Here is a 15,806-nt window from a genome sequence, read left to right on the forward strand (position 1 = left end):
ATCATCATACATTATGTGCTAGAATACACTGATGTTCAAAAGTTCAGGAACTCACACAATTTCCACTGCTTTAGAATTGTTTGATATTAACATCTTGGACCACCGCTGGCCCGTTTCATTGTTCTGATGCGATGTGACATCTAGTCAAAAAAAGGTGTTGGAAATCGACACGAGGATTCATTTGAGCATTCATCTTACAAAATGTCTGTCACCCCTACATTGATGTGATTAGATGATTGTTTTGCTAACATACTCGTCTTTTCAGTTTACTCCACTTGTGATCAATGGAATTAAAATCTGAGGATTGTGCTGGCTAGGGCAGATGCTTGAAATCTTCAATACAAATTTGGCCAATGGATGGCTGAATTGTCATTTAGAAAGTACTCCTATCCATAGAATTGAACGTGCAACACTGCCGGATGTATCTGATGTGAACAAAATTCGGTTACACTCTTGAGTTCGTGGCTTCCGCCAAGGGATCATTGGACCGAGAACTGAACTGTACTGTTACAGTTCAGTACAGTATTGCAGTAATTACAGTACAGCAGCCTAGACCTTCTGCACAGGGTCTGTGCGGATAGCACTAATTATAACTACTGTCCTTCCCTCACCGAGTGGAACGACCCTAGAACGAACGCAACTCAATTTATGAACATAATACACATGGGCATATAAGTTAGTTCTTGAATGCTCCTAATATGGCAGTTTTTTTTTTTTTTTTGCTATTGGTAAACTAAACAAAAGGATAGTTCCAGTACCTCGTACTATTAATTCGTCCATCCTTTGCTTCCCGACACCAACACAGCTGCATTTTCCGGTAGTTGTCTGAGATCAGTGGCTTCCATGCCCACCACCTACTCCCGCAGTGCATTCTTTCTAGGATTCTTCTCACGGTACAGGAACTTTGCGAAGTCCCACATTAAATCCAGAGGCTAATTGTTCCATTGTTTGGCGGAGATTACACCACCTTACATTTTCGATTCCATTCGGTGTTTTCCATTTGTTACACTCGAATGAAACTAGTCTTTGCATTCAATAAGTACAGCCGTCCTCTCTACTGTAGCACCTGATAAACAATCACTGACAACCTTACCTCTCTGCTCTATGGCTCTCTGTCTTCTAACTTCTCCACTAATGCCGGTGTCCCCCAAGGTTTAGTTCTTTCCCCCACTCTTTTCCTCTTGTATATTAATGACCTTCTCCCATTGACTGGAAATCCTATCCATAGTTTTGCCGATGATAGCACATTGTATTCCACTTTCCATTTTGAGAAACCTTGCCCTGCTCAATCAGCTTCAACTTCTCGAAAATCTGCTAACAAATTCCCTAAATGCGGATCTGCAGGTAATTCTCCAGTGGGGCAGAGACAACTTAGTTGATTTCGATCCTTTAAAACTCAGTCTTGTCTTATATCTTGCAAAAAGGATTCTTCTACTCCTATGTTGTTGTTGTTATTTGGTTTTTAGGAGCATTAGCAACTAAGGCCATATTGCTCCGGGGATATGCGGTGGTCATTCCCTGACCTTTCCGCATCCTCCGTATTTGGTGGTGACGGGCTCGAACCCCGGTCTAATCAAGAAGCGTGTGCTATGCACTGCTGCTCCTGCCCACCTGGCTACGGAGGCGCCTTCTGCACCAATGCTTATCTTTGGTGACACTCCGATTTCTAGGCAAGATGTTATATCTCTTTTGGGGATTACCCTGATTTCTACTCTCTCTTGGCACAAGCACATTACAAATATTGCTCCATCTGCATCTAAAAAACTTGGTTTTCTCTTTCGCTCTCGGCGTTACTTTTCTTCCAAACAGCTGCTCACTCTATATAAATCGCAAATCCGCTCAGACATGGAATATTGTTCCCACATCTGGGGTGGTGCCTCAAAACCTCTCTCAGGCTTCTTGATTCCATTCAGAAGAGGGCAGTTAGGTTAATTAATGACTCCTCTCTAACAGAGTCTCGCCATTCGCTGTCTCATAGACGTACTGTTTCTGTTGCATGCCTTTTCTACAGATACTTCCATGGGCACTGTTCTTCTGAATTGGCTTCTATAATTCCCGCTCTCTCTTTCAAAACAGTCCGAACACGTGCCGCCACCAGGCAACATCCATTTACTGTCCAAATTCAAACTCACAGAACCAACTTTCCATCTTCCTCGTTTATTCATTCAACTGCCGTTTTCTGGAACAACCTTCCTTCATACGTATTTCTTGAAAATTACAGTCCACAGAAGTTCAAGTCCAATATCAACAAATATCTTCTCTCATCTTCTCAACCTCCAACCCAAGTACGGTATTAAGTACTATAGGTTCTAATACCTCTCGTGTTTGGGGTTTACATAATAAAAAAAACAAAAAAAAAAACTCTTTGGATGTCCGTGAGATCCAGTCTGCTCCTCTTTTTCAATGAATTAATTTCAGTACTATGTCTTGTAACTGTGGTTTTTCGAATTCTTCTGAGCATGCCACATCCATCCGACCTCTCCAGTAGTCAAAATGTCAATTTTTTTGGGACTTTATGTAATAATCTAAGGATTGTAGAGTCCAAAATTTCCCTGACCCTAATAAAGTGGCCGGGCAATGACTGAATCTGTTTACATTTGCTTAAGCTTTGCCGTCTCATTTCCTGTTCTCATGTTTTCACTGGCGTACAAAGGTGATTAGATGACCGTAATGACCATCGAACAGAACCATTCAGACCAATAAATTAGTTACTGTACGCCGTATTCAAAAGGTCAGAAACATCACGAAATTTTCGTCGTACACAAACCACATCCTCTGCCGATTTGCACGAACTGTCTTCCACTAATTCTCGCAAAGTGATCCACAGAAAATATAGATTAGCCATTCCTGAAAGCCTTGCTAGTAAAAAATAAAGGCATTGTTCCGAAGAACGCCATACGAAACATGAAAGGAAAAAGTACGTTGATAATAAGCATTGACCTTCATCTAGAGGTTTTCTCGACTCAAGTGTTTCGAGAAGTGGGAATTCCATTTATTGTAAAATATGATTCATCATAACCAGAACATGGCTGACAAACTGAAAATCACGTGAACATTACGAAATGAGCCACTGACAAAAGTTGCTGATTTTATTCGTATCGTTTTGGTAATAATTCTTGTGCAGGAAAACTATGAAATCAGTATAATCTGCTCATGTAATGTCTTCCGCATTCTTGAAACATTTACACGTTACAGATTTCTGGCACTTTAGCAGGAGATACTTGCACTTTTCGCTCTTCAAAATTTGTGGTTTTCCAAAATCTTCTTCTGCCATTGTTTACTCGCACTGATTTCGGCGTCATCTTCTTCTTTTTCCAGTCACACAGCTCCCTGAGGAGCTGTTGTGGCCACCAATAATTTTAAGCAGTTTTGTGATTAATGGTTAATATCCTGAAAATAAAGACTTTTTTAACATACAAGTATGTTTATAGGAACCTTTTCACATCCCCTGCCGATAAACCACATCTCTAAGTATCTTGTGACATCCCTATTCCAGAACTGGTAACTTATTCTAATACAATTTGACATCTCTCGTTTTGATATTTAAATTGCCATTGAGTTGTCTTCTGATAATAATGTAACAATGGAGTGATTAGTCGCTTACTGATGAGAGATGAGCTAGCAATAACGATCGAAACGGCCTTTGGTATCTCATTAAAAATAAATAGCAAATTTGTATTTCTTGTACAGAAGTAAATGTATTGAATGTTTTCTACGAGTGACTTGCCTCTTTTTTGCTTAATAAAAAACAAGCATTCTCGTGAAAGGGAAAACAACGTGGTGATTAAATTATTTCTACCATCAGCCAATGTAACAGTTCGCTATCCCAACATGGTTGTGGTATTGATTGACGGACAGCATTCTCCAGGTTATTCTAAAGATGCTCAATGCAGTTCAAACCTACGCTCAAGACTAGCAATGGCATACCCTGATGTTTTCTCTCTCTATCTATGAACAGATTTCACACCCATACTTTTTTTTTTGTTTTACTCTAATAAGATCACGGATACACACTTGATTTAATTAATCAAATTATTATCTGTAATTGAATACGGGTGTCTGGAAATTTCGATGAATTTTCCCCTAAATATTTAACCGCTTTCTCTACATCTCCACGTAATATTTTCCCCTTCGTGTGCTTTCCTTCCAGATCATAAAATGCTCTTATGGATAATGGCTAACCAGTAAACGCGAACCGTTTATCCTGTGCACGACTCAATCGTAAATCTTGTATCCTAATGGCAAAATAAAATAGCTCCAAATCCTCTCAACCCATCACATCGTACATGGCCGATGCGCACAAATAACATGATAAATTTATTGGATATTTTTTGCTGCCTAAACTCTCAACGTAATCCTGTTTCTGTCTCCTAATACCCAATGTCTACCTGAAGAGAGATTTGTATGTCGACTCAAATACATGCAGAGAAAACACATCACTGAAAAAAATAAAATAAAAATAAATTACGTCCTTAATACTTAATATTCATACGAAGCCTTTTATGTAGATCGATATAAACAAACGTGATTTTCAGAGTATTCTCTAGTGACCATATTCTTATACATAAAACTTCAAATAGCATTATCTACAAATTTCTAATATACTTACGTTCGATATCTCTATTTGTTCACAACAGTTCGAAGAGACATTTAAAATTGAACTTTATAAAATCGAAGAATATAAAATCAGATTTTTTCTTTAAAATATTCGAGAGAGGGCGCTGTTTGAACAGATTGTTCAATGTGCTGTATTGTAAATTATTTAAAAGTTATTTTTTAACGATAAACTGGTCACAATTTACAATACGAATAGCAGTATTTTTAATTTAAAATAATATAAAATTAATATTAATAAAATAAGTTTCTTTCTAATACATTTACCAAAAGAAATTGTATTACTTTAATAATTCTATACACCTGTATAAATTTTATGGAGATTATTTATTGGAGATTGAAATGAAAATAAATTTTAGTTCATAATTATTTAAATTAAGAAAAAAAAAAGATTGCGGTATGGAATCAGCTGCTTTTACTCTTTAAATATGAATTGTTTAATAAAAATGGAACTTTTCTCCATGAAATAGAACCTGTCCCAAAATAAATGGTTTCTTTAAAGTACACAGTAAAAAGAATGGGCTAACACGAGCGATTCCTAACTAGTAAATGGAAATATATCTCTCTTTTTCCAGTTTAGTACATTTAGTAAAGCCCAGTGAGTCGGAGATAATGTTCGCAGCATCCCTTTTCCATCAACCAATGAGCAGTGCAGTCACTTTTGATGTTTATAAACAGACGTTAACTTGATCAAAAAAGAAACACACCTAGAAATGGAAGGTAGGTAGGCAGGCAAGTAAAGAGGTAAATAAATATATATATAAATAAAAAGAGAATACATTGCACCCATTTGCACCTTTCCTTCGGTATTAACACTAAATAAATGATCTTTTTAGACAGTTTCAATGAAAAAATAATTTTTGACTGTCATGAACTTTAAAACACATGGAAAATGTCATTCCTTTGCCTTGTTTAAGTTGACAATTTCATAGGTTGGAACTCTGCTACAGGGAGGATACAAAATATTGGCTGCTATACGACGATAACTTTGGTCGCATTTAGGTAGCCCTTTTCTTCACAGCGAAGAATGAACCAAAGGCATTCCTCTCGATGCCCATATGAACAATGGCTTAAAAGGTACGGACTGTAAAGCATGTCAACCAATCTTAGGGGGGGGGGGAGGACCTGGCAGACGTATATAAGACCCTGAAAGGAATGAGTATGGATTTTGACTAGTAAATGAGAGAAAAACCAGGGAGCACAAATAGAAAATACTGTGATGTAGCAGAAGGCTGGATCTCATGAAATGTTGTGTCAACCATTAGTATGAATTGTGGGCCAAAGTGGTATAGGTGGAGAGGTCTGTAAAGTGCAAAGAGGAATTACGGTGAATGATAGAAATTTTTTTCTTATTTTTGGCAGATGCAAAAAATAATACAAATTTGTAATAATAATTTAGTTCTTATAATACTAATACTAATTTACGACTTGAATATAAATAAATAAATAAATAATTAAATAAGTTCTATGGACAGATTTGTTGTAATGAATGGCACTGCGATATAAATATTGTAGATGATCTTCGTGGGAGTGATTTTGTTTAAAATTAAAAGTTGACAGAGGAATTGAACTTACATGGTAATAACCTACCCCCATCCCATGGAAACCATGGTAATAAAGTGAGGGAATCTTTTTAAATGATTTTTCAAATATTGTTTATTTATATTTATAGAAATAAAAAGCTTTCAATGCAAGGTTAATTGGTAACTGAATCGTATTTATAGGGTTATGTAGTCATGCATTTCAAAATATGCAACTTGCAATCTTTCGGATGTCTCTGTCTCAGAAATCGATATTAAATGTCATATATTCCCATCCTTTCTGCATGATACCTTATCATGCAAATACTGCTATAAGTTTTATGTTTTATCAAACATATACCATTCTTCTATCGAAATTGATGAAGTCCTGTTCCATCTTTTCTAAAAAGAGGAGTATACAACCGGTATGATATTTACTGAGGAATTCAGTAATGAAAAGACAGATATCAGCGAATTCAAGACATCCAATATACTGCAGACCAATTATCTCTTTTGCTTCCATGTCATCCGTACTGTTTATAGAATGAATCCATGGTGGGACAGCCGTACAGGGCTGCTCATATCACCAACTATACGCAAAGCGAAACTTCCACTATAACTACATCTATAAATCACGTCATCCACATTGCCCAACTTTAAGGAAACTGACTTGGGATGCCATCTCCTAACCATAAGTGTTCTACTTTAGCTCTGTCTGATTTAGATGGTCTTCAAAGCTAAGTATCCCACCTAAGTGTGAGAGCGTTTGTTTTTGTTACCGCGGCTGAAGCTCCTATTTTGGTTTGGTTGGTTTGGAAACAGTGGCAAAGAGCGTTGCCACATTATATAAACGGATACAGTTCCCCAGTTGATTGTTTCTCTTCAAGAACACAGGGACTGGAGTGGAAAAGTGAAGACGTTGCTTAGACACAAAGAGTTAGCAATTGGCATTTTTTTTTCCACCGAGTTTTCTCGTCTTTTTACTGGATACATCAGTGAGCTCGCTCTCTCTCCCCTTCTCTGTCTCTTTCTCTAGCTACAAGATATTTTCACACTGAAACCTACTCACACGTTTCAGCTGCGAAAATGATTTTCCTGAAGTGCACTTTGTTAAAGGATGATGGTGCATTTTGTTTAGAAATGCATCTTCAATTTATTTCGCTCTCAGTTATTTTTCTCTATTGAGCTAGAAATGATGCTGTCAGGGATGCTGCCTCTCTTTCTTTCCTGCAAATGATGTCTTCATCTCTCCCTCTTTTCCTCCCCCAGCGCGCACCCATACAACACAAGTGAATCCCTCTCTCTCTTTCTCTCTCTCTCTGCTTCTTTCCTTTCTCCACTTCAAACGCATCAAAGCGGAATGAATTGATTTTAGAAAATCCTTTAAATGTTGGAGCTCGATTATCCGTATGTTTTTCTTTCGTTTTTTTTTCTTTTCTTCTAGATTTTCAGTAGAGAATTACAGAACGTACTAAGAAATATGATCGCTTCACACAAGGAACAAGTCAGAAACTACCGTGTCACCTTTTCAATAGAAAACGACGCTCTTCAAATTTCTTTTTAATATTATGGATTACAAATAATGGAAACGTTTGTAGTTTTTTTTTTTTTTAAATATGAAGCTACAGTGAATGAAGGGGCGATTTTAAATGTTTCTTTTGCGATTAAAGTGTCATTTTCGTTTGCAGTTATTTGGGAAATTGTGAAAATAATTCGTCGAAAATCTTTAAGATCTCAATACCAATTCAGGAATACTTGCGTTTATATTTTATTAAAGAATTTATTTAGATTCTTGAAAACGAAGGCAGAAATGCTTAAAGAAATGCACGAAAGAAAATCTGGAGTATTATCACCAAGTTATGTTGCTGTTTCAAGATCGGCCATATCAATATTCTAGTTCATATGAATGAATCTGATGATTCAAGTTCTGATCAGCCATATAAAGCAATCAGTTCGGACAAAATTATCATAATTGAAAAACTGAATTTTAGAAAATAGAAGAATTAAAGTTCCTGAACTTCAAAAGGAGAAAAAAAGTGTTTAAACATTTCCTATAGAATCATTTTAACAATAATGCATGCATTTGGGAATTTCCAAAGTTAGTGCAAGGTGGGTTTCCAGAAATCTTTCCATTGATGACAAACATCAGAGGATGAAGTCATCAAAAGAGAATTAAAATTAATTCTTACTAATCCAAATGTATTTTGATCCCGTTTGGTGACTGGTGATGAACCTTGGCTATGTTTTTATAATTCAAATTAGAAAATATGCTGTGGAAACACACGAGATCTCAAACAAGTCTAGAACCATCAGCTGGAAAATATTAGCCATAGTTTTCTAGGATATAAAAGGATTATTTCTAATAGATTACCTTGCATCTAAAAACCCCCAAAAAACAGGGGAACATTATGTCAACCTTATGCCAAAGTTAAACGCAAGTTGGTGGATTTGAAAAAATAAACCATCCCCACACAGCTGTCCCTAAATGACTATTATTTGTTCAGAAACATCAACTCTGATCTTCGTAGAAGCCTGGTTAGACGCCAGATGAGGAAGCCTGGTTAGATGCCCAACTTGCCTCTTGAAGCGACTTCTTCTCAAGCCATTTCTCCAGAATAGAATAAATCGAAGTTAGACATTTAGGAAATTTTAAAAATCCTTAATCACTGGATGCGTGTCACCAATTTGAACTTCGTAAAATCGGTCAATCGTATACGATGCATTAAAAGATGAAAAAGCAACGTTGGTGGTGCATAGCAGGTAGGACAAAATTGTCTTTCTCACTGTAGTTCTGTCACTCCAACTATTACTTCCTCTTTCCCTCCTCGGTCATGTTTATCTTGGCTCTCAACTGTACCCTAATGTTGATATTAATCTTAATTCCAAATTAAGAACGAATTTTTGAAAATCTTCATGTTTTCGGATTATTCAAAGGAAAAACACATCAATCTAAATAAAGATCACAGCTCGGAAGATGACTCTCTCTCATCTTCCCGAATCTATATCCTCTCATCCGTGAGTAATATTTTATTCATATAATCTGTCTTTCTGTCTCATTTGCTTTCCGAAATAGAAACAGAGTCTGTGTGTGCTGTGCATGAGAGAGAGAAAGAGAGTACCTATTAGTCTGCTGGCTCGTCATTGACACGTTGCTGACTCACATACAAATATGGACTCAGTTACCCCGTGTGTTAAGAGCACGCACCACAGTTAAATATGAGGAAATTAGCTTAATATGCAAAAAAGAAAAAAATCCCAAAATTAAGCAACTAGCTAGTATAAACGACCTAGGAACAACCTAGGTAGGAGTAATGGTAACCTTAAGCTCGTATATAGTAGATAAGGGGTGATGGACACGGGGAGTAAATGCGCGCGCACACACACGCGGTGAAGAATTGTCGAAGGCTGCGCATAACATAAATTAAGAAACGTTCTAATGGTAAGTTAAGAGAGCCAACTAGAATTCTACCGGAGGAATCCCTCTAAGCATTGCTGCCATAATAACATTGTTTAAGTATGCAAGACAATTTCCACCATCCGAGCATAATTAGAAGATATTTCCATGCTTCTGGACGTTCGCCACATCTGAGCTTTAAATATAGCGTGGATAATTTTAGGAAATGAACCTTGTCTGTGTAATTATAAGCCTCGCAATTATGGCACTTTCCTCTCTTTTCACACAATTTTACAACTCGTGACTAGAATTGAGTTCCAAAATGTGGCACTCCCTCTGCAGGGAAAAATAGACACTACTTTTGAGTTACACCTGGTCGAAGATGCTTATTTGCCCACTGCCACTGATAGTGCGCAATAAAGTGGAATAGAACGATCGAGCTAACCAGAGAGAGAGAGAGAGAGACCGATGAAAAAGAGAGAGAGAGAGATAAAAATTGCTAAAGAAAGAAATAGAGAGGAACAGATAGATAAAACTTTGAGAAAAAGAAAGATAAATAGATAAAAGCAGATACAAATTAATAGAAATAAAAAGAAAGACAGAGAAACACAGAAAGTGAGCAGACGGATAAAAATTGAGAAAAAGACAGATAGATAGAAATTGAGAGAAACAAAAAGCTGTTGTTGTTGTTGTTAAAGGAGCATCAGCAACTAGGGCCATATTGCTCCGTATATATTATGTCTCTAAATTGAGTGTTCTGTTGTCGATTTTCTGTTTACTTGAAGAAGAACTCGAGTTTCTGGGAGAAAAAAAAACCATGCAACCCTCGCATGAGACCGACTAACTCAGCCACGTTGTGCAAATGGCCCATAATTCCTGACCTCATCAACGGGACTCGAACTGGATGGAGTCTTTTCCATCCTGTTGATCCTACCAATTGTGCTACTCAAGAGGGCACAGAGAAATAGATAAAATATTAGAAAATAATGATAAATATAGAAAGAGAAAGATAGATAAAAATTAAGATAGAAAATAACTGAAAAAAATTAAAATAGAGAAAGACAGTGGGACAAACATTGTGTGTGTGTGTGTGTGTGTGTGTGTGTGTGTGTGTGTGTGTGTGTGTGTGTGTGTGTGTGTGTGTGTGTGTGTGTGAGAGAGAGAGAGAGAGAGAGAGAGAGAAAGTGAAAGATAATTTTTTAACGAGAGAAAGAAATAGCAAGAGAGAAACAGAGGAAAGAGTCAGAAAGAGAAAGAGAGAAATAGAGGAAAGAATCAGAAAGAGAAATAGAGGAAAACGTCAGAAAGAGAGATAGAGCAAAAAAGAGTCAGAAAGAAAAAGAGAAAAAAAGAGGGAAGAGTCAGAAAGAGATAGAGGAAAGAGTCAGAAAGAGAAATAGATGAAAGTGGCAAAAAAGAGAAATAGAGGAAAGAGTAAGAAAGAGAAATAGAGGAAAGAGTCAGAAAGAGAAATAGAGGAAAGTCTCAAAAAGAGAAATAGAGGAAAGAGTCAGAAAGAGAAAGAGAGAAATAGAGGAAAGAATCAGAAAGAGAAATAGAGGAAAGCGTCAGAAAGAGAAATAGAGCAAAGAGTTAGAAAGAGAAATAGAGCAAAGAGTAAGAAATACAAATAGAGGAAAGAGTTAGAAAGAGAAATAGAGGAAAGAGTCAGAAAGAAAAAGAGAAAAAAGAGGGAAGAGTCAAAAAGAGAAATAGAGGAAAGTCTCAAAAAGAGAAATAGAGGAAAGAGTAAGAAAGAGAAATAGAGGAAAGAGTCAGAAAGAGAAATAGAGGAAAGTCTCAAAAAGAGAAATAGAGGAAAGAGTCAGAAAGAGAAAGAGAGAAATAGAGGAAAGAATCAGAAAGAGAAATAGAGGAAAGCGTCAGAAAGAGAAATAGAGCAAAGAGTTAGAAAGAGAAATAGAGCAAAGAGTAAGAAATACAAATAGAGGAAAGAGTTAGAAAGAGAAATAGAGGAAAGAGTCAGAAAGAAAAAGAGAAAAAAGAGGGAAGAGTCAAAAAGAGAAATAGAGGAAAGTCTCAAAAAGAGAAATAGAGGAAAGGGTCAGAAATAGAAATATAGGAAAGTCTCAAAAAGAGAAATAGGGGAACTAGTCAGAAAGACAAACAGAGTCAGCTACCACCTAACATTTCCTGGTAACACTGAGGAGCGACATTTTTTGTAGTGTGGGCGCCATGCCTTGACACCCTCTTATGTTGGTTTACACCTGGGTGGTCACTACCAGTATATTAGGTGCCTTATTTTAGGACCTGTATATGAGGCTTATACCCAGGGTTACTACAGTCCCACCAACGTGAAGGTGAAAACAGGGGTTTCTGTTGTATCGCAGAACGACCGTACTTCTCCGAAATTCTCTTCACTTGACTCGAGTGTCAACAACCGAATTTACTGCTCGCTAACCATTTATATTATTGTACGGGAATGGGCAAATGAAGAATGTCTTTAAATTTCATTTCATTTTGAAACAGATTTCGGTAAAGGTTCACTATGATATGAAATTCATTAAAAGGGTACGTTGAGTCCGTGATCTTTTCGCGATCATTACGGTAACATATCCCTCGCCGATACGGAGGGGTATGTTACTGGGTGTATTTAAAAAAATTAAAATAAAATATTCGCGTTTTTGCGCTTGTCCCGTAATTTTTTATGACCATTCTACTGGAGTTCGCCCACTTCATGAGACATCGTCGATTGCGCGCACAAAAGAGGAAGTTAACAGAAAGAAACAAAATGAAGCAGCTACAGGAAGGAAGCAATCTCAAAGGTATGTCGATACTGCAGTGTGAAAAGGTTTCAAAAATATCATCCTTGAATATTCTGTCTGTTTGTAGAGAAATGGTGGGAAGTACATGAAAAGAAATCGAATGGAAAACAGCTGAACTTTTAACTCTCCACTTGTTTTTCTCGATTTCTTTCCATGTTTTTGCTTTATATATACCAAGCAAGAAGAAAGCAAAACAAGAAAATTCTTCTCTTTCATTTTCCTTCTATTTTACATCACTCTTTCCGTCCCTATTCACTGTCTTCTTGTTCCTTTTCCCTCTCTGGATCAATACATCCCACGCACCACCATCGTTCTCCTTCATTGAGAGAAACAGAGCCTCCTCGCCATTGTGAATAGGGCCCAACACAAACACAGGGGGGGCGAGTTGTTGGTATTACATCAAGGAAATAAACACAGATTACAAGATAGTAGAGAATCGCACTACTTCGGTCCCAGAATGAGAAAAAGCACTTCCTTTTATGACTCTCCTTGTGTGCTCGACTTTCTTTACGAACTTTATGTGTCACAGAGACCTTGTTCGGAAGAAAGAGGGCATTTGTATCGTTTGAAATATGGCTTTCGGTACAATATTAAGTTTATTAACATCTCCATTTTGTTCGGAATGTGCTCATTCTTGATAAAAGAGAGTTTCAAATTGTTTATCAATGTCAAAAACTGTCTTCACTCTTTAAAGAGCATTGTGTAACAATTCCTATTGCCATAGAAACGACCGTAAAATATTATTTTTGAATTCTATTTTCTGAGGCTTTCGAACAATGCGTGGATCGATCATCATCTTAATTCCAACTGTAGCTACTTCCAATCTAGAACCTTCCTCTAATAAATAACGGTCTAGAAAAATTTTAAATTAATTTCGACTCTGATAAACGTTTAGCTTTGCAAGTATTAGAACGATTTCAATTGCAATTTTCTCTGAATGCTAAACTACACGCTTGAGAGGATGCAGAGTCGCCTGGGTAAACTTATTATGCCTGGTTGTTAATAATCACGTTGTGATAACTGTTGATTAGGAGCCCTAGTAATAAATTAAGGAGAGAACGGGGCCCTCATTTTCAGAAAAGATTTCAGACGAGGAAAATTCCTATTGCTATAATTATCGTTATCAATGGAACCCTCTTGATGAGTTGGATCATCTAAGCTTTGTTTTTTCTTCTTCTCTTCCTCTTTCCTCTTCTCTCGCTTCATTGACACTCGTCATTGCCTCTTAGGATCTGGGATCAAGCACTTCCAATTAGATCTGAGTTTCAATTGACGCATAATTCTCCGACTACAATTATTGTTTAAAATAACCACCATTGTGTCGCATTAAATGTAGTTCAAGTCGGATCACTGGAGAGAGCTCGTTCCTTTTTATTGATACTACATTTCCCTTCCACTCTTTTCTTTCCCTCCTCCCCCACCCCATCTTTCGTTGCAGATCTAATTGACGTAGGGTGTAATGTCGCATTCCTAATTGGTTTTTCTTTCTTTCCACTAACGCTAATGTGCTCCTGTTGAAAGGGTAACATAAAAATAGAGAGACATTATTGTCGGCCCACTTTGCTTTTCCGATCTATTTCGGAGAAGCGGCTACGGATGGAAAAAAAAAAATGTTCGCAGCCGAGTTTCAATATCGAACCACACTAAAATACGGTTTCTTGTAGGATCTGTGTCAGATATCATTACAGTCAGCTAGGCGAGAAATAATTTCATCAAAATAAGGAGAATGAAGTGGAAGTTAAGAAAAATAATTTTCACAATAATGCCAAGGTATCATTGGATGCCAAAAGGAAGTAAATAATTGCGCACATTTTTTACTATTTTTTTAAGAATTAGATTATCTGGCTGTACAATAAAATTCACTGAGCTGTTTTTAAATTTGAAAACAATAATGGTTATTTTATAGAATAGGAAAAGCAAGTTGAAAGGGTTATTTATTCCTCAAGGCTTTGAATTAAAGATTCGTTCGAGAAATGTCCATTTACTACGTAAATGGACATTTCTCGTTGAAAAAGGACTGGTAAGATCCTTGAGGAATGTCCATCTAAGTAGTAAATGGACATTCCTCAAGGTCTTTTAATCAGTCTTTTATCAACGAAGAATCTTACCACTAATCACAGTTTTTTCCAGTTTCTATAATAGACTTTTGCAAGGTTCTACCTTGCATCCAGCTGATTTATAACTTCGTCATGAGAATTAACTATGTTGGCCAGACATAACTTCCCCTCTATGAAACGATTCTTCGATCCATTAACCATACGGTTCCTATAGAGATGGTTTTGTGTATCATATTCTTAATCACAGATTCCACGATCTCTCACAGCAAGGTCCATGATATTTTCCATAACCTGAGTCAAACTCACTGGTTTACAGTTGTGAATCACGTTTCTGGTATCCTTGGTGGACTGGGGAGACATCAGCGGTTTCTCCAGTCCTTGGGGATTTCTGTTCTGGGTTCTTATGTTTTCTGTTACCGGCTTGGTTAATATGTATTCTAATTGCTCCTTTTTCTTCCCATATCGTTTTTTCTGGATTTTTCTTATTTTTGATAGTAAAGGTAGTTGATACTTTCTTCCCCTAACGTTTGTACTAGACAGAATTCTCAGTTTTCCCAACCATTTACAAAAAAATTAATGAACATAAAATTTAAGGAACTGGTAAAATCACTGGTTTACCGTTAAATGAATTTATTACATGTTTTATTATTAGGTGTACAATAATAACTCTTATATAAAAGAGAAAATTGGATAATAACTCTTTTAATAAATAAACTCGACAACTTTAGTGTTTACCATATTTAGAAATTCATTTGATTTTTTAGTCATTACGATGCTCTTTAACTGTCCTGGAAGAGAAAGAGGATTTAATATTTTTATCAAGGACTGAGACAATGTGCATCATGGCAATGTTTATTCAAATTTTTATATGGCTAGTGCATTCAATTTTAAGCAGAAAAAAAGTCCTAAAGAAATACCAGTAACTTTTTTAATAGTTAGTATTAAAGCAAAGTGAACGAAATTTCTTCCAATCAATATCCACCATTTTTTTGGGGGGATGATAAGTTTAAAGCTAAGTCAGACGTTGTACAGTATTTTGTTGCTTGTTTGTCCTAAGATATAAAAACTTTCGGCCTCTTTGCAAAATATAAAAAAAATGATTATTACGAATATTCTCTATGTAAATGTGTGGTAGAAAAATGGTAGAAAAAAGTAAGCAAATAAAAATGGTGAATGTAGAAAAATAATAATAAATATGTTAATGTATTTGCTTCGTCTTTGATGCTAAGAAAATTTTAATTTCCTTTGCCATCAAAAAGCCCTGTAACCAGTACCATCAAATTGGTTTCTGGGATTTTTTTGAATTCCAAGAAAGCAGAGTTGATTAAAATTTTATTGAGCAAGAGAGAGATAGTCTACTTTTTTTTCGCTTAGAAGAATCTGGTGCAATGGTATTATTATTAGCGAGAATCGAATGTCGAAAAAAATTAGTATT

At 36.4% G+C, this 15,806-nt stretch overlaps 1 protein-coding gene across 1 annotated transcript; it reads left to right on the forward strand.

The window, feature by feature from the left end:
- Positions 1-5,327: 5,327 nt before the first annotated feature.
- On the forward strand, positions 5,328-11,603 carry LOC150077957 (uncharacterized). The gene is made up of 3 exons (XM_090384415.1): positions 5,328-5,334; positions 11,151-11,266; positions 11,478-11,603. Exons 1-3 carry the CDS (start codon positions 5,328-5,330, stop codon positions 11,601-11,603), a joined length of 249 nt encoding a protein of 82 aa, XP_090240541.1.
- The last annotated feature ends 4,203 nt before the right edge of the window (positions 11,604-15,806 follow it).

Source organism: Mastigoproctus giganteus, chromosome 11, assembly GCF_048544385.1.
Source record: "Mastigoproctus giganteus isolate SK-2022 chromosome 11, ASM4854438v1, whole genome shotgun sequence".
Taxonomy (NCBI): Eukaryota; Metazoa; Arthropoda; class Arachnida; order Uropygi; family Thelyphonidae; genus Mastigoproctus; species Mastigoproctus giganteus.